The 21,386-nt window shown below is 48.6% G+C and overlaps 8 protein-coding genes across 8 annotated transcripts; 3 read left to right on the top strand and 5 right to left on the bottom strand.

Annotated features, from left to right (window-relative positions):
- Positions 1–806: 806 nt before the first annotated feature.
- On the bottom strand, positions 807–3,080 carry N7479_000711 (phosphoribomutase PRM15; the record flags this gene model as incomplete). Its single annotated transcript, XM_057248409.1, has 10 exons — positions 807–967; positions 1,021–1,697; positions 1,752–2,041; positions 2,093–2,273; positions 2,327–2,336; positions 2,387–2,405; positions 2,458–2,777; positions 2,840–2,918; positions 2,977–3,021; positions 3,075–3,080. The coding sequence occupies 10 exons, from the start codon at positions 3,078–3,080 to the stop codon at positions 807–809; spliced, it is 1,788 nt and encodes a 595-aa protein (XP_057112841.1).
- A 272-nt stretch (positions 3,081–3,352) lies between these two features.
- N7479_000710 (fatty acid desaturase) lies at positions 3,353–5,087 on the top strand (the record flags this gene model as incomplete). Its single annotated transcript, XM_057248408.1, has 2 exons — positions 3,353–3,555; positions 3,620–5,087. The coding sequence occupies 2 exons, from the start codon at positions 3,353–3,355 to the stop codon at positions 5,085–5,087; spliced, it is 1,671 nt and encodes a 556-aa protein (XP_057112840.1).
- A 275-nt stretch (positions 5,088–5,362) lies between these two features.
- N7479_000709 (ASCC2 family CUE domain-containing protein) lies at positions 5,363–7,459 on the bottom strand (the record flags this gene model as incomplete). Its single annotated transcript, XM_057248407.1, has 1 exon — positions 5,363–7,459. One exon carries the CDS (start codon positions 7,457–7,459, stop codon positions 5,363–5,365), a length of 2,097 nt encoding a protein of 698 aa, XP_057112839.1.
- A 408-nt stretch (positions 7,460–7,867) lies between these two features.
- On the top strand, positions 7,868–8,434 carry S10a (40S ribosomal protein uS10; the record flags this gene model as incomplete). Its single annotated transcript, XM_057248406.1, has 3 exons — positions 7,868–7,909; positions 8,043–8,266; positions 8,350–8,434. The coding sequence occupies 3 exons, from the start codon at positions 7,868–7,870 to the stop codon at positions 8,432–8,434; spliced, it is 351 nt and encodes a 116-aa protein (XP_057112838.1).
- A 406-nt stretch (positions 8,435–8,840) lies between these two features.
- On the bottom strand, positions 8,841–10,867 carry N7479_000707 (uncharacterized protein; the record flags this gene model as incomplete). The annotated part of the gene is made up of 4 exons (XM_057248405.1): positions 8,841–10,296; positions 10,349–10,376; positions 10,686–10,772; positions 10,822–10,867. The coding sequence occupies 4 exons, from the start codon at positions 10,865–10,867 to the stop codon at positions 8,841–8,843; spliced, it is 1,617 nt and encodes a 538-aa protein (XP_057112837.1).
- Positions 10,868–11,412: 545 nt separating this feature from the next.
- On the bottom strand, positions 11,413–12,448 carry N7479_000706 (ELYS family protein; the record flags this gene model as incomplete). The annotated part of the gene is made up of 3 exons (XM_057248404.1): positions 11,413–11,952; positions 12,009–12,238; positions 12,298–12,448. The coding sequence occupies 3 exons, from the start codon at positions 12,446–12,448 to the stop codon at positions 11,413–11,415; spliced, it is 921 nt and encodes a 306-aa protein (XP_057112836.1).
- A 251-nt stretch (positions 12,449–12,699) lies between these two features.
- Positions 12,700–17,216, top strand: smc4 (condensin subunit SMC4; the record flags this gene model as incomplete). Its single annotated transcript, XM_057248403.1, has 4 exons — positions 12,700–16,125; positions 16,183–16,935; positions 16,990–17,067; positions 17,121–17,216. 4 exons carry the CDS (start codon positions 12,700–12,702, stop codon positions 17,214–17,216), a joined length of 4,353 nt encoding a protein of 1,450 aa, XP_057112835.1.
- A 918-nt stretch (positions 17,217–18,134) lies between these two features.
- On the bottom strand, positions 18,135–19,825 carry N7479_000704 (cytochrome P450; the record flags this gene model as incomplete). The annotated part of the gene is made up of 4 exons (XM_057248402.1): positions 18,135–18,306; positions 18,358–18,524; positions 18,576–19,685; positions 19,733–19,825. 4 exons carry the CDS (start codon positions 19,823–19,825, stop codon positions 18,135–18,137), a joined length of 1,542 nt encoding a protein of 513 aa, XP_057112834.1.
- Positions 19,826–21,386: the final 1,561 nt, after the last annotated feature.

The following is a 21,386-nucleotide window of genomic DNA, read 5'->3' as shown; positions in this document are numbered from 1 at the left end:
GTGACAAGTCTTGTTGTTATGCATACACATAACCAACTCGTGATTGAGCTGCCAGTCCCCGTTTGCGCACAGGCAAGTTGGAACTTCGTCATTTGGTTATAGGTCAGTCCTGATAGTGTGAAGCTCTCCGATCCATAATGGTGGAATATGTTGGACGTTGAATGTTTACAAGCCACAAGAGGCTAGTTGATAAACTGTTAATAGGTAGAGGTGAGGATAGCTTTTAAGTTCATCCAATGTAGATACCTTATGTATAGATCCATGTGATTCGGGTGCCGATGGTGGACCTGTCCAATTTAAGGTTTTCCCTGACAAGCGCCAGGTCTTGGCATCAATGGATTCCACGTGGATTCCCAAGTTGGTCGCACCTTCCAATGTTCCCTAGAAGCGTGTCTTTCCTGTGAAGCTTAGGGCGATGTCAGAGGGATATGGAGTAAATGGGAGGCGAGCATGCCATGCTAGTATCATATAGCAAATCTGATATGGACAAGGAACAATTTCAGGAGAGGTGGACTGTGTGCGAGACATCAAAATAATATTAGGGCTGTTATCTCATCAAGGCCATAGCATCAAAATGTCTTGGTGAATGTCTCTTAAGATCACTTTTGTTTCTTGGATACTCCCTACCCACCCTTCTCGGTGTGGTAGCTAGAGGAATGAAGATAATTGGCTACAAATTGTAGTATGGCATGAAAAGCACCATTCCTAGAAGACGCCTTGACCAGGTGTGACGTGTGATATTTCAATAACTGATGGTAGAGCGCTACTTTAGACATGGGTTTCCTAATTGAGCCCAATGAACATCTTTATTCAACGTTCAAAATGTTGCCAGATGATGTGTAAAGCTGATTGCTGTATGTCATCGAAGGTGTAAAGCACTGCACCCATTCTTCCCGAATAGTGAGGAATGCATCGCAGACTGCTTTAACAGCATCTGCGCGAGAGTCTCCACAGCTCTCGATATAAACTGTGTCCATATGTCAGTCACCAGATGGCTGAAAAGAGTGGGGGAAGGCATACACTTGACCTTGGGCTCTGTTCCCGAGCCTCGGAATGTGAATCGAACCCCGCCATCCAACCACAGCGTAAGCATCTGGCTTGTCGGATCTTCAGGTAGATCTGGTTTGTTATCAGGTGTGCTAGAGTCATAGCCCTCGGTCAAATCCCTCCATCGCAAAATCTTGAAGCGACCAAACTGCATATTAGCGAGGCCTGAGCTGCCTCGAATACCCTGGAATAATGTTGCCGTGAGCTGTGGGTTGGGCGATCGGAAGTAGTTATTCAAGGTCTCGTGATGACCGAATTCGCTGAATAATTGCTGCAGCTTGGCATATGCAGTGAGTCCCTGGTTTCTCCATTTCGCCTCCGCTGCCAGGAAGACTGCAGCTGCCGTAATGCCGTCTTTATCATAGCAAACGGATGGGAACATGTATCCCAGTGCCTCTTCATATGCAAAGGGAATTGTCTTTCCCTCCTTCTCTAAGTCCCGGGCAACATTAGCCATCCATTTGAACCCTGTCAGGGTCTCCGCGAAGTGCATTCCTTTTGCAGCTGCCATATTTCCGAGCATGCCGCTCGACACCGTTGTAGTCAACACCGCAATGTGAGACCAATCTTTGCCTGCATCGTACGAATCCAAGATATGGGAAGCCAAAAGGACACCAACGTGGTTTCCAGTCAAAGTATGCCATTTCCCACTGGAAAGCACGTTAGTTGAGATCAATTCAGAACAAACAGAAAAAGAAGCTTACTCCACTTGCTCTGCTACGGCGAAGCGGTCCGCATCGGGGTCATTGGCAATGATCAAGGTCTTTCCGTCTCGGTCGGCGGTCTCGATGGCAAGATCTAAAGCTCCAGCCTCTTCCGGGTTAGGAAACTTCACAGTGGGAAAGTCTGGATCAGGTTTTTCCTGGGCAGCAACGGATACAAAGTCGTTGATTCCAAGTGAGCGGCAGAGACTTGGAAGAACCAAGCCTCCCACGCCGTGTAGAGGTGTATAAGTGAACGGTCTTGGCGGTTGCCAATCCGTGACCGTAGCTTTCTATGATAATCTCGTTAGATTGATCGAGCTAAAAAATAATAAACAACATACCGTGAATTCTGCGACTTTGCTGCTGTAATGGGGTAGCAGTTTCTGGTAGGAGTCCGCACGTAGGAATTCGCCTGGTTGCAACTCTGCCCATGCGGTCGGCCATGGCTCAAGGTTCTCTTGAATTGACCGTGCTATTTCGCCATCCTCGGGTCGGTTGATCTGGGCGCCGTTGCTCGAGTAACTACGAGGCAGATCTTGTCAACAATATCCATAATATAAATCCAGTATACTCACACTTTGTAGCCTATGCAACAATTAGCAGTTATTTTAGAATATCAGGAATTAGTAACATACCGTTGTCCTGGGGTGGGTTCTTCGAGTCGATTAGCCAGTACATCTATAACTACTTTTGGGAGTCGACCTACATGGCTCGCCGTCACCATAACACCTGCAGCAGCACCGAAATAGTTCACTCCGAACGCGACCATAGGTGTTGGCCCTTCTTCATTGAAGAACCAAACGGGGATACGTTGCGCGATGAACGCGTTAGCAGCGAGTGCGGCGAATTTCGCAGAATTATGACGCGCATCATGTCCAATAACCACACCATGCGAAGCAATATCAGAACGCTTATCGCGAATAAACTTGGCCAGCCCCTGTGAGGCTTGTATGACTATCAAAGAGTTCATGCAGGAGAACCCTGCGGCCATGCAGCCTCGCAATCCAGCTGTTCCAAATTCAATACCTAAATGTATACGGAGTACACGGATTAGATACGGGCCGAGGCAGATATTGAAAAGTACGTACGATTCCGAAGGCGCTTTTCCAGTTCCTCGGTAGCATTAGAGTCCCGCAGTTGTTCTATTTCCGCGCGAGTTGTATGATCCTATATCCGAGTCAGTGGGATCAGGCCACCAGATGAAACATGAATGAATCGTCTTCACTTGGTCCCATTGAAGCCACTGTTCAGTCAAGGAGGAAATCGATTGCTATAAAACAGTTAGAATAATATAATTGAGACAACTTTAAAGTAAAGACTCACTGCCATTATGTCCAATGTACAAAGTGCTTGAAGGTATGTTGTAATGTGAAAGGTGGACAATCACACGGGCTGATCGGTCCCCGCTGTTATCCACCTCCGCCCCATAGCCCTTGCAACGTTTCTGCCTTGATCTTTTTTTAAACTTCTCGTTTCGTTTGTTTATTTGCATTTTGCATTCTGGGATTTGCTTAGCTCGACTTGCAATGTCATTTTAAACCCGCCATTGTTGTTATCGGACCCTACAGACTTTCACCCTCTCTCTCACCGCACCTTCTACGATGGAGAAGACCGCACCCCGGCCATCCCGGAAGGACGCTGTCTTGAATCGACGATACATTGAAGGCCTCATTTCGGAGGGGAACCATGTCATAATCTACGCAGGCCGTGTGCTCAAGGTAGACCCATTTATCAAATATCACCCTGGAGGAGAGAAGCCAATCAAGCACATGGTGGGCAGGGATGCAACAGATGAGATCAACGCGTATGTTCTGCAAGGGTAAACATCACGGTCTCTCATCAGTCTAATTGAAACCCGTCTCATACAGGTTACACTCCGAAGATGCCCGCCGGCGCATGCTCTCATACCAGATCGGACGAATTGAAGGGATATGGATCAACTTCCTACCCCCAATCCAGGGCGGCAATTTCCGCGCCTATACCGAAGACCCGTGCTCGGGTGACGAGGATTCAACAACCCAAGGGAGCTCCAGTGGCTCCAGTCAAGATGGATCAATTCCTCCCTCCCCGATATTCGATCCGGTCGACTCGAAATCCACAGTTCGTCAACGGAAATCGAACGAAACCACTTCGACCGACCAATCCCAGGCCAAGCCTGCCTTTTTGGATGCGAGAACCCGAGAGGAAATCATCTTCGACACCGCCAAATACCCCTCCTTAGATACCGCAAGTCAGGAAGAGATCAAGCGAAAATACCGCGAACTGCACGAGCGTATCAAGGCCGAGGGACTTTACGACTGCAACTACTTCAGTTACTTCATTGAATGTTGTCGATACACAATGTTTGCAGGTCTTTCCTACATGTTCCTCCGCATGGGATGGTGGGCGACCTCGGCATTCTTCCTCGGCTGTTTCTGGCACCAGCTTGTTTTCACTGCCCATGATGCTGGTCATATGGGTATTACACACAATTTCCATGTGGATACTGTCATTGGAATGCTCATTGCAGACTATCTCGGAGGACTGAGTCTCGGATGGTGGAAACGCAGCCACAACGTTCACCACATCGTGACCAATGAGCCAGAGCATGACCCGGATATCGAGCATATCCCATTCTTCGCTATCTCGCATCGCTTCCTCACGAGCCTCCGGAGTACCTATTACGATCGTGTTATGACCTTCGATGTCGTGGCTCAATTTTTACTCAAATTCCAGAATTACTCTTACTACCCTATCATGATGCTCGCTCGGTTCAATCTCTATGCCTTGAGTTGGGAGTATCTGCTAAAGGGGCAAGCTCCTAAGAAGGGCCCCGCTTGGTGGCATGTTTGGTTTGAGCTTGTCGGACAAGTCTTCTTTTGGACCTGGTTTGGCTACGGTGTTATGTACAAGACGATTCCCGATGCAAGCAGCCGTATCATCTTCTTGCTCGTCTCACACGTTGTCTCCTCCCCACTACACGTCCAAATCACCTTGTCCCACTTCGCTATGTCGACCGCCGACCTAGGTCCTGGCGAGTCCTTCGCGCAGAAGATGCTCCGCACAACTATGGACGTCGACTGCCCAACATGGCTGGATTTCTTCCATGGTGGCTTGCAATTCCAGGCAATTCACCATCTCTACCCGCGGATCCCGCGCCACAACCTGCGTCGTGCGCAGAAGTTCGTCATAGAGTTCTGCCGCGATACTGGTATCCCCTATGCCATCTTTACCTTCTATGATGGCAACAAGGAGGTTATCAGCCGGCTTGGTGAAGTGGCGAAACAGGTCCGCCTCATGGAGGAGTGCCGCAAGTCCATTTCCGAGGGCGGAGCCTTCTCAACTCACCACCACTGATGGGAATTGTCAGTTTCTTGCTGGCCAAGTACGAGTTCCCCTTTGTAAACATGCTATCACGACTGCCTATACCGCATTTTGTATATGCCGAGGTATGATAATGATGAATCAACTGAATGCGTTCTGTTTTCATGCGTCGTGGCTCTTATTGTAGAAGCCCACCAAATTTTTATGTAAATTACATCTATGATCATTACCAGATATGAAAAACAGAAAGTGACAAATTATCTTATGCCACATTGCATCATATGAACCAACTAGATCCATTCGTATCCTTAGCCAGGCAACCCGCCGCCACGCGCCATCTTCTTTGCACGCTGCTGTCGGCGGTTGTGATTTGCCTGACTACCCTTGTTCTCTTCCTTCCTCTGTCTCGATGCCGCACTATCCGGTTGCCCCTGGCCACCAGACGGGGGACCACCACCACGCCCACCACGTCCACGACCCCCACCACCCGGCCCTCGACCACCACGTCCACGGCCTCTTCCACCCCGCGAACCAGCATGACCAGAAGACTCGCCCTCATCAGAACCCTCCCCATCCTCACGAGGCTGTGGCTTCCTGTAAGACGTAGGACGCAACTCAGGCTGATTAAGTGACCCAGCACCAGGCAACCCGCCAGCGTCCATAGCCAGCCGGTTTTCAAGTTTAGCGAGACGCTTGGGATCACGCGTTAGCATGAGAGCCCATCCCTCGATAGCCTCGTCGGTCATTTCTGTCTCGCGCTTCAATGACGCACGCGGTTGTGAGCGGCGGGTCGCCGAGTCGCGGGCGAAGAGTCCTGGGTTGGACTTGTATGTTCGGAAGAGTGTTGTTTCGATATCGGCCGTCCGGCGTTCGCGTTGAGCTGCGTCGGCTTCGCCGTCGGCACCACCTGTGGCTCCGTCGATGGCGCCGCCTACATCCGCTGTGTCGTAGGTATCGTCGCGCTCGTCGTCGTCGGAGTCGAACGCTGCTAGAGCGGAGAGGATTGCTGCTTTGTTTGCGGCGTGCTTGCTGTGGTCTGAGAGGAGTGTGTCGGCTGTTTGGTCTGCGTCGACGCGGCCGAAGTGTAGTTTGCCTTTCGTCTCGCCGGAGCGGCTTAGTTCGGCGATATCCACGTCATTGTCGAAGATATTCTTGCGGGTTGGGAGTGGTGCAAAGTGAGGTGATTGCATGGCGGGCGGTGTTGACTGGGGTGGGAGATGACTGTGGCGAGATTCTGCCGGGGGAGGCAGTTGCTCAGATCGATCTAGAGACTGGAGCTCTAGAGGAAGTGAGTCGTCGAGAAGATGGGCGATGATAGTCTCGGAGTTGTCGTTGTAGAAGTCCAGTAACCGTACAACAAAGGCTGAGCCAAGATCGGGGAAGAGGTCTTGTACTTGAGTAACTAGTGACATCTTGTGTGCGTGGATTTCTCCGGAAGCAATTGGATCTGAGGACACCCCTTTTCCTTTATCCACCTTCTTGCGTTTTTGATACCGATGGTGTAGCGATTTCGATTCCGTTTGATACGTCCGTAAGCTGGCAAGGAGGTCTTGCCCCCGTTTCTGGGGGTGAATGCTCAGATACTTCTCCAGTCGAATAAGCAGATCGGAGCTGCAGATAAGATCAGAGAGTAGAGTCGCCTCCTTCTTCATTTTTGGTGCTCCAACTCTGGCAGTGGCTTTGAGGCTGAAGAGCTGGTCCAACAACGAGGACAAATTGACGGGCTCCTTCAGTAGAGAGACGAGCCCGACGTAGATGTTAGCAACGAGAATCTTACGGAACTCGTCCCGGGCACCTTTTGACTGGTAGGCTTCTGATATCGTATCCAGGAAGTCGGAGCCTGCCATGAGCTCCTGGCCACATGCTGGCAGCACGGAAGTAAGGATGGTCAGACGGCGGATATCAGAAATGACTTCGGGGTTTGAGGATGAGTTTGCCGAGGATATGTTCTTGATCACAACAGCTTTTGCTCTCTCGATACTGGAAGTGATCTTGTCGCGGTGTAGATCCCAGGCACTTGATAATGACGTTTTCAAGGCCGCGCTAGAAGGATAGCAGCAACATAGATTGCCGAGAAGTCTCCAGTCCAGAATTCCCTCTGGTGGATTGGAAAGACCGAGCATATATCTTCTTGTCGCCAGAAAGCAAAACTTCCGAAGTTGTCGAGCTTTAGGTCCACTTTGTAGACTGGAGTCCCCCGCAGCCGTGTATTGATAGTATGAACCCAAGAATGGGGGTATTGATACATCTTCAGTTGCTGCAACCTTAAACTGCTGATCTGATGCATTCAGGCGGATCCCCAACAGGGCCATCCATGCATCTAGACAAGCTTCCCAATCATTTGATGGGATTGTCCTCCGCACTGCGGGGGAGGGTACTGGAGCCAGCGGCGGGAAATCCGCCATTAGGGCTAACTAAGCTGGTTATGACAGGGGATATGGGAAGAATCGCAAAGAGCAAAAATGTAAAAACAACAGGAAAAATCCGCAACCACTTATAAGTTCATGAATATCATCTTGAATGCCATCACTTGGCGGCCCCATGTCCTCTTTGAGAGATGACATAAGCAAGTTCTGAAAGGGCACCTAAAAGGGTTTAGCGTGTGATAACCGAAGCGCCAAGACTTTCGCACTGAACTTTTTGGATATGGAATTCTCGATCCACATAACCTCAACAGCCATCATCACTTTACCGAGCCTAGTAGTTCAGGTCTTGACGGCAATCGCCTTTTAAATTGTGCGCGCTCCCTTTTTTTCTGCTCTTGAAATTCCCGAATCGAATTACTAACCCGTTTCAGTCCATCCAAATTCAAGATGTCTTTCCAGAAGCCCGAGAAGGAGTTCGGCGAGGGCCCTGTACGTTGTCCCTGATCCAATGGTCACTGTCGCACAGCGCTGTTACACCTCGCTGTCGCCGTAGCTGTGTACAATGTGTCAATGGACCTCTCTATGCAAACTAAATACTAATTGCCTCTTGTCCACTCTATAGAAGGTCCACAAGATCCGCATCACCCTCACCTCCCGCAAGGTTGCCTCCCTCGAGAAGGTCTGCCAGGAGCTGATCGACCGTGCCCGCTCCAAGTCCCTCCAGGTCAAGGGCCCCGTCCGTCTTCCCACCAAGACCCTCCAGATCTCCACCCGTAAGACCCCCAACGGTGAGGGTTCCAAGACCTGGGACAAGTTCGAGATGCGCATCCACAAGCGTCTCATCGAGTAAGTTTTGTTTTTCGCCCTAATGAGTTGCGGCACTATTGCTGTGCCACTCAGCAGATGCAGTTGCTGACATTCTATCCTAGTCTCCTCGCCCCCACCGAGACCGTCAAGCAGATCATCATCAACATCGAGGCCGGTGTTGAGGTTGAGGTCACCATTGCCGCATAAATGCGCTAAGCTGGGCTTACCACAGGGAGGAATCATGGACTGGCCAATTTGGAGTGCACAGTGCGACTTTGGAGCTGGTCCTGGCCCGCATGACTTGTTTCGCGCTGCGGGGGACTCCGTTCGGACCTAAAAATTCTAAAATAAAAAATGGAAACATCTTGAAACATATCACTCCTAGTAGTGGTCTACGAACCGTAATTTGGACCATATTAACAGTGAAAATGAAGCACTTGCAATTGCTACATTCATAAATTGAGCATTGTTGAACTCCTGAGCGCCATTCCCCATGTTCCGCAAGCCTGGAACCTATGAAAACGAGATGCACATCATCTCAACCCATGAGACGCATAATAAAGTAACAAACAAGAAGAAGACAAAGACAATTAAATGCTCTCAGCATCAAGGTTTAAAAATCAAAACTGAGCCACTCCTGCTTGGGAGGTACTGCCGGAATGTTGCCGTCCTTGAAGTAGCCATTCTGAAGAAAGAAATGATATGCCTCAACAATCTCTGGCGTGTATTCCTCAGGCTTGCCGTGGGCATCTTTCAAACTAAGTGGATCAGGGGGCCCGTTGGGGAAGTTCACTCGGACAAAAGTTTGGTTGTCTTGTGGGTGGAGGTAGCACGGGTGGTCGTTGATGTACTTGACGGGGCGACCCTTCCACATCACTAGTTGTTTAGTGGTTGGATTATGTCGAGTTTCACCGTCAAGTTGTGGAAGCGGGTTGAGGTCGTTAGGGTTATCGATTTTTAGGTATGCACGTGGGCCGGCGTTGGTACTCTGCACTGGTACGCCTTGAACTGCAGGCTGGCCGAAGGGAGTCGGGGCCGGTTGTGTGGCATTCTGGCCAAACCCACTAGCAGCAGGCTGGTTCTGAGATACTTGGGCGAAGGGAGAAGCAGCAGATGGAGCACCGAATGGGGCGGCAGGCGCCGGGGCTGAGGGCTGACCGAATGGAGTGGCGCTTACTGGAGCGGAGGGCTGACCGAATGGGCTCGGTTTCACAGCCGGTTGACCAAACGGTGACGGAGCAGGTTGTGCAGCACTCTGACCGAAAGGTGACGGGGCAGGTTGGCCAAACCCACCAGCGGCAGGCTGGTTTTGTGAGACTTGGGTGAAGGGAGACGCAGCAGATGGAGCACCGAATGGGGCGGCACCTCCAGGAGCTATCGGCTTACTGAATGGGCTCGGATTAACTCCTGGCTGGCCGAAAGGTGTTTTGTTGAAGGCAGACCCTCCCATGGTGGAGGTTTGGCCGAAGGCGGAACCACCCAAAGCAGAAGTCTGCCCGAAAGCCGTAGACTGTCCCATGCCAGATGGCTGTGCAGGCACTGAAGGCCTACCGAATCCAACTGACTGACCAAGTCCCGAAGACTGGCCAAAAGTCGAGGAAGGAGCGCCGAACGCTCCAGACACAGGACCGGCGTTAGGTGCAGGGGCAGCATTTTGCTGACCAAATGGAGAAGGTTGGCCAAATGAAGAGGGTTGGCCGAATGGAGCTGGAGCTTGGTTCATACTAGGTTGAGTATTGCCCGCGATGATGTCGTATCGATTAGGATGTTCATTCTTGCCATCAACAACATATTTGACAGCCCCATTCAGGTCATTCAGCGAGATCTCCATCTGTTGCACGCACTCTTGCCACAGAGCCGAAGCTTCTTGGACCGCTTGGTTCATGTTGCCGGCTGCTGCTAATTCATAATGGCGCAAACGCATTTCTTCCATACTCCGCTCGCGGTGGGCACCACCGAACAGCTGGCGCGCAACATCTTTGTGGGGCGCATATGCGGAGAAGATCCATTCTGGGCGACCCTTGCCTGCAGTCAAGTCTGACTTGATATCGCTTGCTGTCACTACTGGGCTGTTTTTTTGTCAGTTTTGACTCCACTTAAGGCGCGGGGGATGTGACTTACTCGGCTGCTTGCTGAGTCTGGTTTTGACCTGTCGTAAACTTGCCGTTAGGCTTCGAAACAAAGCTAGCCAGAAAGGGGTTCATAGGATTGATCATATTGCACAGGAAACAAACACTCTTGCGCTTCAAGACTCGAGGTAAGTTGGGGTAGAATGGGGACAGGTAGGTGTAAAGTATGCAGATAGAAAGGAGAAAGATATCGAGGAGGACAAATGAACGCGGACATTGAACATTCAATCTCAGGATACAATAGACTTTCAATAAGGATACGATAGACATTCAATAGATGGGCTCTCTGAATTGAGCAAATCTGAATCAAAATAATTCAATTGACGTACCTCCAAAGCCTCCACCAGATAAAGCACCGAAACGATTCCCTGATGGGCCAGCAGTAGGTTTGCCAGGGTGCTCGAACTTGCAGCGATCTGAAGATACATTAGTGACTTGATTCCTCTATACTCGGAGAATGCATACCTCCGAACTTGCAGCGACCCTGCTGGAAAAAGCTGCATACCACCATCTTTGCGGTTGTGATGTTTGCTCAACTGCACCGCCTTCAAAGTAAGGCCTGTATCTTGACGAGTTTTCTCAAATGGATATGTATCCTTCGAGATTTGACCAAGCAATTTGAGAGAAAAGCAAGAACAGAGCTGGTTGTCGCGAAGAGAGAGAAACTCCTGTGGTTGGGGCTTTTTACGGAATTGATCCGTATCTTATCGGAGCGCCTGCGGGCAATCCCAGCACTCTTGTATAGCGCGCTTCTTTGATATCTAAGAGTATTAGATTGAATTTTTTATCACTTTATCCTTTCCCTCGAGATGAGATCAAAGGGTTTGGGACGTAGAAGTTGATATACCCAGTCCAACCTACACAATGGACGCGATCTGATCTGACAGAGTTATATATATTGGCACGGGAAGCTCCCCAGTCTGCGATATAATTGGTAGAATAATATAATTTTTATCGAAGAGTCCATCAAATCATTTTAAACCATTAAATCTGATTGCTATTTCAATTTTGAATAATCAATAAATCCAGTATGGGATCACTGGCTGGGTATCTCATCTATGTGTGTCGTATGCTCCCCCGAAGGTCATCCCAATTCAGCCCATCGACCTTCTTGCCACCCAAGGATTCGAGCTCCGGGGTAAGTTCCCCAATTCGCCCAGATGCAAGGCGTCGCATCATCACAGTATCCTTAGCTCCAGGAAGGGTACTAGCATTGCCCTGCAGTAAGATATGCTCAAACCACTGTTCCTCATCCTCGTCAAGCGGAAGACCGACGAGTTCCATCGCACGTCTGCTTCTGGTTTGGCCAGGGGTGGCCCTGTGAACAAATTCCACCAATTGTTCAAAAAAGCTCTGGCGGAGAATGTCGTCATACTTGCGCGTGAAGTAGAATGCCTCGGTGACGTTGGATCGGGCAAGTGTATCGAAGAAAGCCCTGCGGATCTTTGCGCTTGCAAGAGGAGGAGCCGCTGTAAGGAAGTATGCGATTGCGAGGCTGTCATCATGCTTGGGAAGCTTTGTGAGGGTAAGAACGTAGAGGATCTCATCCGGGAAGGTTGGAATGAGCGAGGGTTCGGCGAGATATTCAACTGCTCGCTTTATATCATATAGTTGTCAGAAGATTGTTGTCTTGAAGATCGCTCGCAACTCACCCTGAAATCGAGTCGATCCAAATGCCAAAGACCTTCAATGAAGAAACGGTACTTTTCTGGGAGGTGGCATTGTTGCGCAAACTGGGACGAAGCTTCTGGCGCAGTGCGGCAATCCTTGAGGATGTAATAAATCAAGGACTGTTTATGATGGATGTCGAGTTCAGAAGACACGATATGGCTGAACAGTGTTCGGAGATCTGAATTGGACTTCGGCGGGTAGATCTTGGTCACTATAGAGAAGCAATATATTAGCACGGGGCGTCAAGCGCAGAGCTTCAAGTCGCAATACCTCCTTGGATGCCGAGGAGTCCCAAGAGTCGATCGGCAAAGAGCTGGTCTAATGAGTGCCGGCTGGATATGATCTGGTCAAAAACCTTGGGTTCATATGAATATTTCTTATTAAATGAGAAGACTTGGTCGAAGCTTTCCCATGGAGCCATGTTGGGCATACTAAGAGAAGTGATAAGTTGTGTGAACAATTCCTAAGCTGAACTCCATCAACCTCCGCGGAGGAGTAATTACCGTACAGTAAATTACAGCGGGAGAAAGCGGTGAAGGGCTTGTTGTGGCAGAACAGCGGCCACTTTACCCGTTTGGGCACGAGGTAAACAACCCACTTTGAAGCGACAAAACCTCCGACAAAACCTCCTTGCCCCTCTCATGCAGCAGATATCCCACTGATCTGCACAATATGGCTTCAGTCGTAAAGGGCAGGGCTTCGCGCCGCTCTGCTCCCCGCCGGAGTTATGTCATTGAAGATACATCTGAATCGGAGGACCCTGGAAATGTCACACCAACACCCGATACGCACGATAACGATGACGAGGTCGAGGAGGAATACACGCCGGTCCCTAAGAAAGCAAGAAGAGCATCGAGCAGGAGACTCACAGTAGACCCTGTGACACCTTCTACTGCGCGCCCTGCCAGCAAGATTCAAGAAGCGATAACAGATGATTCCGATGCGATGGATACTGACGCAATGGACGTCGACGTGATGGACACCGATGCGATGGATATCGATGAAGAAAATGACGAGAATGATGAGGGCGTTAGTATGGCATCAATGGAAGTCGATCCCGAATCCCCTTCTAGCAAGGCGGCGTTGAAAAGAAAAAGTATGGCTCATCCCCGCAAGAGTCACGGCTCAATCACACCCAAGCCGGCACAGGGCTCACTTCCAACTCCAGAGCCATCCCAATCGCCAGAGCCTCAAGAAAGAGCGCATCGAGCAAGCATGCCACCTTTGTCCGACATCACCGAATCCGTCGTTAATCAGACACCATCGAAACAACTGGAAGAGCCCAAACCTCAGATTTCCATTATAAACCCGAACTCGACAGTCTTGGAGAGGCCTATGGATATTGTGGCCAAGTCCAGAACGCAGGCTCCTCAAGCACCCGAGGAGCCTGCAGCGCCCAAGCCCCGAATGATTATTGAGAACCTTATTCTGACAAATTTCAAGAGTTACGCTGGCCAGCAGATTGTTGGCCCATTCCATGCCTCCTTTTCGTCTGTCGTCGGACCAAACGGATCCGGAAAGTCCAACGTGATTGACTCGCTCCTGTTCGTGTTTGGCTTCCGCGCTAGCAAGATGCGACAGGGCAAAATCTCCGCACTGATCCATAACTCTGCTCAGTACCCCAACCTTGCATTTTGTGAAGTAGAGGTTCATTTCTCCCAAGTCCTTGATTTGCCCGAAGGTGGCCAGGAAGTGGTCCCAGATTCCCAACTGATTATTTCACGACGAGCATTCAAGAATAACACCAGCAAATACTACATGAACAACAAGGAGACCAATTTCACCGCTGTGACGACCTTCCTCCGTGATCGTGGAATTGACCTCGATCACAAGCGATTCCTGATTTTGCAGGGTGAGGTCGAGTCGATCGCTCAGATGAAGCCCAAAGCCTCCAACGACCACGACGAAGGCCTCTTGGAATACCTGGAAGATATCATTGGAACTTCCAAATACAAGACACCTATTGATGAAGCGGCAACCGAGCTCGAAGCTCTCAACGATGTATGCGTGGAGAAGAACAACCGTGTCCAGCACGTGGAGAAGGAGAAGATGGCTTTAGAGGATAAGAAAGACAAAGCTCTGGCTTACATCCGCGAGGAGAACGAATTGGCACAGAAGCAATCAGCGCTCTATCAGATCTACATTGATGAGTGTGCTGATAATGTTCGTGTTACAGAAGAGGCTATTCTTCAAATGCAGGAGTTACTCAACATGGAACTCGAGAAACACGAAGGAAACGAATCCGGCATCAAAGAGCTCGAAAAAGCGTACAAAAAGGGGGTTCGTCATTACGAGGCGATAGAGAAGGAGACCCAAAGCTTGCTCAAGGAGATGGCCAAGTATGATAAGGAGTCTGTCAAGTTCGAGGAGAAGAAGAAATTCCTGTTCGGCAAACAGAAGAAACTAGAGAAAGCCATGCAGACTAGCCGTCTTGCTGCTTCTGAATGCCAGAGCTTGGTCGAGAAGTTTACCTACGACATTGAGAAGAAGACCGCCGAAACCACGCAATTCGAGAAGGAGATGGTGGCAGAAGAGAAGGAACTGAACTCGATTCGCGAGGGGCTAAAAGGCAAGACGCAAGGCCTATCTGATCAGATTGCCGAGAAGCAGAAGTCACTGGAGCCGTGGAATGCGAAAATCAATGAGAAACAATCCGCAGTCGCAGTAGCTCAGAGTGAACTGGATATCTTGCGTGAGCGTAGTAATGCTGGCGCTGTTCTCCTTGAAGAGGCACAGGGAAAGGTTGCTACAATCGAAGACAGTCTGCAAACCAAGCAAAATGATCTCGAAGAGCGACAAGCCCAGAAAGAGACCTTGGAGTTTGAAGTGGAGAAGCTCAAACACGACTTGAAGAAATACGCCACTCGTGAGCCTGAGGTTCGTGCGCATGTCTCGAGTGCCCGTCAAAAGGCAGATGAGGCGAGAGTTAGTCTTGCAAGCACACAGAACCGCGGAAGTGTCTTGACTGGCTTGATGCGTCTCAAGGAGTCTGGCCGTATTGATGGTTTCCATGGTCGACTGGGTAACCTAGGCACAATTGACGAGAAGTATGATGTTGCTATTTCTACAGCTTGTCCTGCCCTCGATAACATGGTGGTGGAAACCGTCGAAGTCGGTCAACAATGCATCGACTATTTGCGCAAGAATAACCTTGGTCGAGCAAATTTCATTCTTCTTGATCGCCTCCCCCGCCGTGACATGGCATCAATCTACACGCCGGAAAGTGTGCCTCGTCTCTTTGATCTTGTCAAGCCAAAGGATCCCAAGTTCGCCCCAGCTTTCTACAGCGTGATGCAAAACACGTTGGTTGCCAAGGACTTGGAGCAGGCAAACCGTATTGCCTATGGTGCTCGCCGGTGGCGAGTGGTGACAGAAGATGGCCAGTTGATTGATGTGTCAGGAACAATGAGCGGTGGTGGCACCCGTGTCGCCCGAGGTGGTATGTCGTCAAAGCAAGTCGCAGACACCACAAAGGAGCAGGTTTCTCGTTTGGAATCAGATCTCGAGGACCTGGAAAGGAAATTTCAGGCTTTCCAGGACAAGCAGCGACACGTGGAAGCTCAGATGAAAGAAAGATCAGAGGAAATCCCACGCGTGGAGACTAAGATCCAAAAAATTATGATTGAGATCGAGAGCACCAAGCGCAGTCTTGCTGATGCCCAGCGACGTGTAAAGGAGCTGGGTGCCCAGCACCAGCCATCCGAATCGGATGAAGTCCAAGTTGCTGCCCTCGAGAAACAGATTGCCAAAGCCCAAAAGCAGATCGCTCAACTCAATGATGAGAAGAGTGGCATCGAGGAAGAGATCCAGACCTTGCAGAGCAAGATCATGGAGGTCGGTGGTGTTCGGCTTCGCGGTCAGAAAGCGAAGGTGGATGGCCTGAAAGAGCAGATTGGCATGCTTGCCGAGGAGATTTCAAACGCAGAGGGACAGCAGTCCAAGAACGAAAAACTCATCAAGAAGCACTCCAAAGCCCGTGATGTATCAGAGAAGGAGATTGCCCAGATTACAGACGAGTTGGAGAAACTGGAAGAAGATGTTGCCAACCAGACCAATGAATCTGCCGACTGGAGACAGAAAGCTGACGAAGCCCAGGAGGTAACTTATCCAAGATTTGCGAGTATACTGAATTTGCTGCTGACAATCCTTACTTAGGCTTTGGAATCCCAAAAGGGCGAGCTGAAGGCTATGAAGGACGAGCTTGACGCAAAGGTGGCTGAGCTCAATGAGACGCGAGCTGCTGAGATCGAGATGCGCAATAAATTGGAAGAGAACCAGAAGGCCTTGGCCGAGAACCAAAAACGCAGTCGTTACTGGGAGGAGAAGCTTTCAAAGCTGACTGTCCAGAACATCGCCGATATTGGTCAAGAGCAGGAGCCCACAGAGCTTCAGATGTACACCAAGGATGAGCTAGAGGCTATGAATAAGGATTCTCTGAAAGCTGTCATTGCTGCTTTGGAGGAAAAGGTCCAAAATGCTTCTATTGATTTGTCAGTGATTGAGGAGTACCGCCGCCGAGCCGCCGAGCACGAATCGCGCTCAGCGGATCTGACCACCGCTTTGACGTCCCGAGACGGTGCTAAGGCACGCCTGGACGGGCTTCGATCTTCTCGCTTGAATGGATTCATGGAAGGATTTGGCATTATTTCTTTACGTCTCAAAGAAATGTATCAGATGATTACCATGGGTGGTAACGCCGAGTTAGAGCTTGTTGACTCATTGGATCCCTTCTCGGAAGGCATCTTGTTTTCGGTCATGCCCCCCAAGAAGAGCTGGAAGAACATTGGTAACCTTTCTGGTGGAGAGAAGACTCTGTCCAGTTTGGCGCTGGTCTTTGCTCTTCACCACTACAAGCCTACTCCGCTCTATGTCATGGACGAGATCGACGCCGCCCTGGATTTCCGAAACGTGAGTTATCTTATACGAATTGTGATGGACACGTGTGCTAACTTTTCCTTCCAGGTTTCCATTGTCGCCTCGTACATTAAGGAGCGAACGAAAAATGCCCAATTCATTGTCATTTCATTGAGAAACAATATGGTCAGTGTCATTAATTCTCGCTTTCAACTTGACATGGCTAACATGTTCTCTAGTTCGAGCTTGCTGCCCGACTTGTCGGTGTCTATAAGGTCAACCACATGACCAAGAGTGTGACGATTGAGAACCGTGATTATATCACGGGCCGATAATGAGTGAAGATGAAATACCGCGTTTTAGTTCTTGATTTTCAGCCTCTTGGCTGGATGAATAGGGTTGTAGGCTGCTGTTTTCGATGATATCATGGGTCGGGGAGTTTTGGACATTTTTTTCTTCCACAGTCATGCTCGTACAGTTTAGAAATGAATACTTGAGTATATCTCTACATTGAACACTTTTAGCATTTGGGCTGTTGATGAGCCCTATGTCTTTTTGGCAGGGTGGCTGGATCAGAGTTGTGGCGATACTCGCAGTCATGTAGCAACAGGCCGCCGACCTGAGCACCCGAGCAGTGAGCTCGGGATATTTGTCCGTGGAGTGTGAACTTTTATTTTGTATCTAGTAAAGCTACTCTTACATTATCATGCATCATTCCGAGATATCAAAGATTATACGAAAAATGTCGTCTGCACAGTTTACATGTATGTTTTGTATCGCCTTCGGATATATCTAAAACATATCTAAAAGGAACATCCAAGACCACACTGAAGTATTCTTACATATAGTGTCCTAAACATCATGTTGAGACAAATACATCTACGTCTGTTAGAACTATGCAATTCAAAAAGAACCCTGTATGCATGACTGAATATCTGGTCGGCAGGTCAAATCAAAGACTTAGTTGAATCACATTATTAGCTGAATGTGAAGCCCTGTTTGAAAAAAAATATCATACATGGACCACTCGTAGTTTCACCAACTTAATACATTAGGTCAAGTTCTCGATGAAGTTTCAACTCCAATTCCTACGGCAAAGACTAGCAATATGATATCCCGTTTTCCATCTCGCTTGGATTGTGTGCCATTTCAGGTTCCAACAAAAAGAGGAGTGAAGACTTCCTAGACTCGATTGTTATTCTGCTCAATGCTAGTTTATGGTAACTGAAGTACCTATCCTGATACAAAAGTCCCTATTTCGCCCCAATAGTCTGTAGTGCCGGAGTCAACTTCACATTTAAGCTACCTTTCTCCCAGACCGAAAACGAGCGTTGTTTGATCCATTCCTTGGAATCGGGAGCAAGTTCCATATCGAAGTTCCATATCATCCGGGCCAGGATCAATCGCATCTCCGCATATGCAAGACTAATAGAGATCAGTAACTAGGCATGTTGCACTTCCTGCGACGAAACCTACTTGCGACCAAGACAGTTGCGTGGCCCAATGCTGAACGGTTGCACTGCATTTCTGTTATCGGACTCAAACTCAGAATCACCCATGAACCTTTCTGGGATGAAGGCGTCGGGGCTCTTGAAGTTTGCTGCGGAACGGTGAGCGGCCAGTATCGCTACTCCGACAGAGGTCTAAATCAGGTTAGCCTTTGGATAATTCTATTGCGCTAATGTTTAACTTACTCCCCCGGGAACCCATCTCCCGCAGATGAAATCCCCTTTGCCCTCGACCATTCGTGGGAGCCCATACGGGATAGGAGGGTACATGCGCAGACCTTCGTTCAAAACCGCTAGGATGTATTTTAGCTGGTTAACAGTAGACCAAGTGATTTGATCCTCGGAAGTGAATGCACCCCGGATCTCTGCTTTGAGTTTGTCGAGAACACCTGGAACAGTGAGGATATAATAGGTCACACCGGATAACAAAGTAGCGGTTGTCTCTGACCCTGCAATAATAAGCACATAAGAGTTGCTAACAAGCTCATCTTCAGTCATCCCCTTCTCGAGAGGTTGCTTTAGCACGTTGCTGAGGAAGTCCGGGCGCCCGTCATCCCCTTTCTCTATGCGCGCCTGTACTTTCTCCTTTGTCATCTCATTATGTTGTTTCTTTTGCTCTCTGACTTCTTTGGGAATAATCCATTTCATGAGGAAATCCCCAGCAGGGACACGTCGCAAAAAGTTTGCCCAGGTGGCCGTGCGGAAATGACTGAAGATGACCGAAACCCAAAAATGGTACTGCGAATTTTGAAGGCATCCAAATGACTCCCCAAATGCGAGATCACCGATGATATCGAATGTAGTATAGTTATACCAGCATGCCATGTCCACAGTGGCACTGCCAGGCTCGGCGAGTCCATGCAGCCGTTGAATCAATAAGTCAACATAGCCCTTGACGATAACTTCCTGGCGCTGAAGACTGCCTTCCGAGAACCCATGAGACAGAGAACGTCGGTGGCGGGCGTGAGTTTGATCATCAGCCCGAAGGATGCTTGGGGTTTGGTTTGGCCCGATAGATAAATAATGTTGGTCCTTTGGGCGCTGGGGCTTGCCGGGGCGAATAGCAAATATTTCTTTCCAGGCTTCCGGGTTTGTGAAGATCACTTCGTTTGGAGCGATGCGGACTGTATCTCCGTATTTTTCATGTAACTTTTGTGCGTCCATTGGTAGGCTGCCACCTAACAGAGATCGGAAGAAAGGGAGTGATGTGGCCGCATTGGACTTGGGGCCTGGGAACGATGCTAGAGGGTGGAAGTAAAGGTTGTAAATTATCCATCCGGTCGAATAACAAATGACCTGAGGACATTAGTGTCTTGTCATTATAGTTGTCCGTGGGGACCAACAAATAGCACTAGAAGTATCAACCAGCTGATCCCTGCGCTAACGTTTGCAAGCAGTGAAGGCGTCAATGGAATCAATCTCAGTAACGAAGTCATTTCGATGGATGTATTCTGAAATTGCCGTCAAAACAAAAAGAAGAAGTATCAACGTGTGAATAAATACAGCCTTGTCGGACCTTTTGCACTAGGGATCACCATCATAGGATATAATTTGCCATATCTATGGGGATTCCAATACACCTATAGGAACAAATTCGGGATTCAAGTCGGCATATCGTTCCGGGAGTTGATTCGAAATTTGATACCGCTTTTGTTTGTGATACTTAATGCATGCAAAAACAGGATAAGAGGTTACTCTGTGTAAATAATAAATGTAAACCCCTCTCTTAGTACTTTTGCTGCAAGGCTATAGTAGATCCATGTAGATCATGTGAATTTGTGAATAATTGAACTCTGGGAGACTGCTACTGTTATAGGCAGGCTAATCACAGTCGTTTTAGTTTATGCTTGGTAGGTCAGTCAATAGTTGTTGAGTCTCGTGCGGAGTGGCGGAGTGCATTTATTTGGCTTTGGTTAAGCAATGAGTGTCTTCACACCCCATCTCTCTTTTCACTTGTCATTGTCACCCCATTCTTATTAGATTGAATATAATATGCATCATAAATACTAAAATTACTCGTGATACGCAGTGTCGATAGCAAGACGGAAAACAAACACGCAGAAGATTATCGACCAGTTTTTAACACAGACGGTTCTGATGGTTATATATCCTTAAACTTAAAATTATAGTCTGAATGCTCGTGCTAAAGAAGGGCCGCGTTGCTGAATTTGATTCTTCAGAGAACTTTGCTGAAAAAGAAGTCAGAACTGTAGAATCTATATGATTCTTATCCGTAGTCTATTCGGATCTTCACGTCGAATCCCCACTTGTATCCAACAATGATATATATCCCATAAGTGTATTCGTAGATGGGTTCGTGGTTAAGCATAATTGTATATTCCAGAGCCCACCATTTTTTCTCGGGAAATGTTACAGTAGATCTCAACCTAAGAACTCAAGGCTTATGATGTATATCTCTCTGCCAGTGCTATACAGATTAAGGGGACACTGTGTTTTTAAAATCCAGTTTTCAGATATGCATGAAAGGACAAAAACCATGCAAGGCTTGGATTACAGCCCGAAGCCGAACTACAAGGCGTAATTTTTCTCTTTCTTCCATTTATCCGCATAGGTCGTTATCCAAAGATTCCACTCCTTCGGTTAATGATGGATGTTAATTTCGGGACATCAACATCCGAACAAATCTAAATCTCCTCCCAATATGTGATCGAATGTAACACTTCCTCAGACTCTTGCTGATCAAATACGTCACGAGTCACATCAACCTCGGAGCGCAGATATTCCTCACTACAGTCGCCTAGTATAATCATCGACTAAGTTGATGCGGGGTACCCTGTTCTTACAGGAAGATGGGGTAATATTTTATAACAATCCCCTCTTTTGTGTGAATATCCACCTACCCATGTTTGCAGCATAATGTAGCACAATTGTCATTAACAATGCGGTGGAATGTATAAAAGCGGAATTGACCCAACCTTGTTCTTATACTTATTTGTCACTTGTTAGATCTGACAATACGGAGTTTGGCTCGTAGTA

The sequence above is a fragment of the Penicillium vulpinum genome (assembly GCF_028829585.1).
Source record: "Penicillium vulpinum strain IBT 29486 chromosome Unknown utg000001l_segment0_segment0, whole genome shotgun sequence".
In the NCBI taxonomy this organism is placed as follows: domain Eukaryota; kingdom Fungi; phylum Ascomycota; class Eurotiomycetes; order Eurotiales; family Aspergillaceae; genus Penicillium; species Penicillium vulpinum.
The sequence above is the reverse complement of the archived record's forward strand: the minus strand, read 5'-3'. Positions and strand labels throughout refer to the sequence as shown.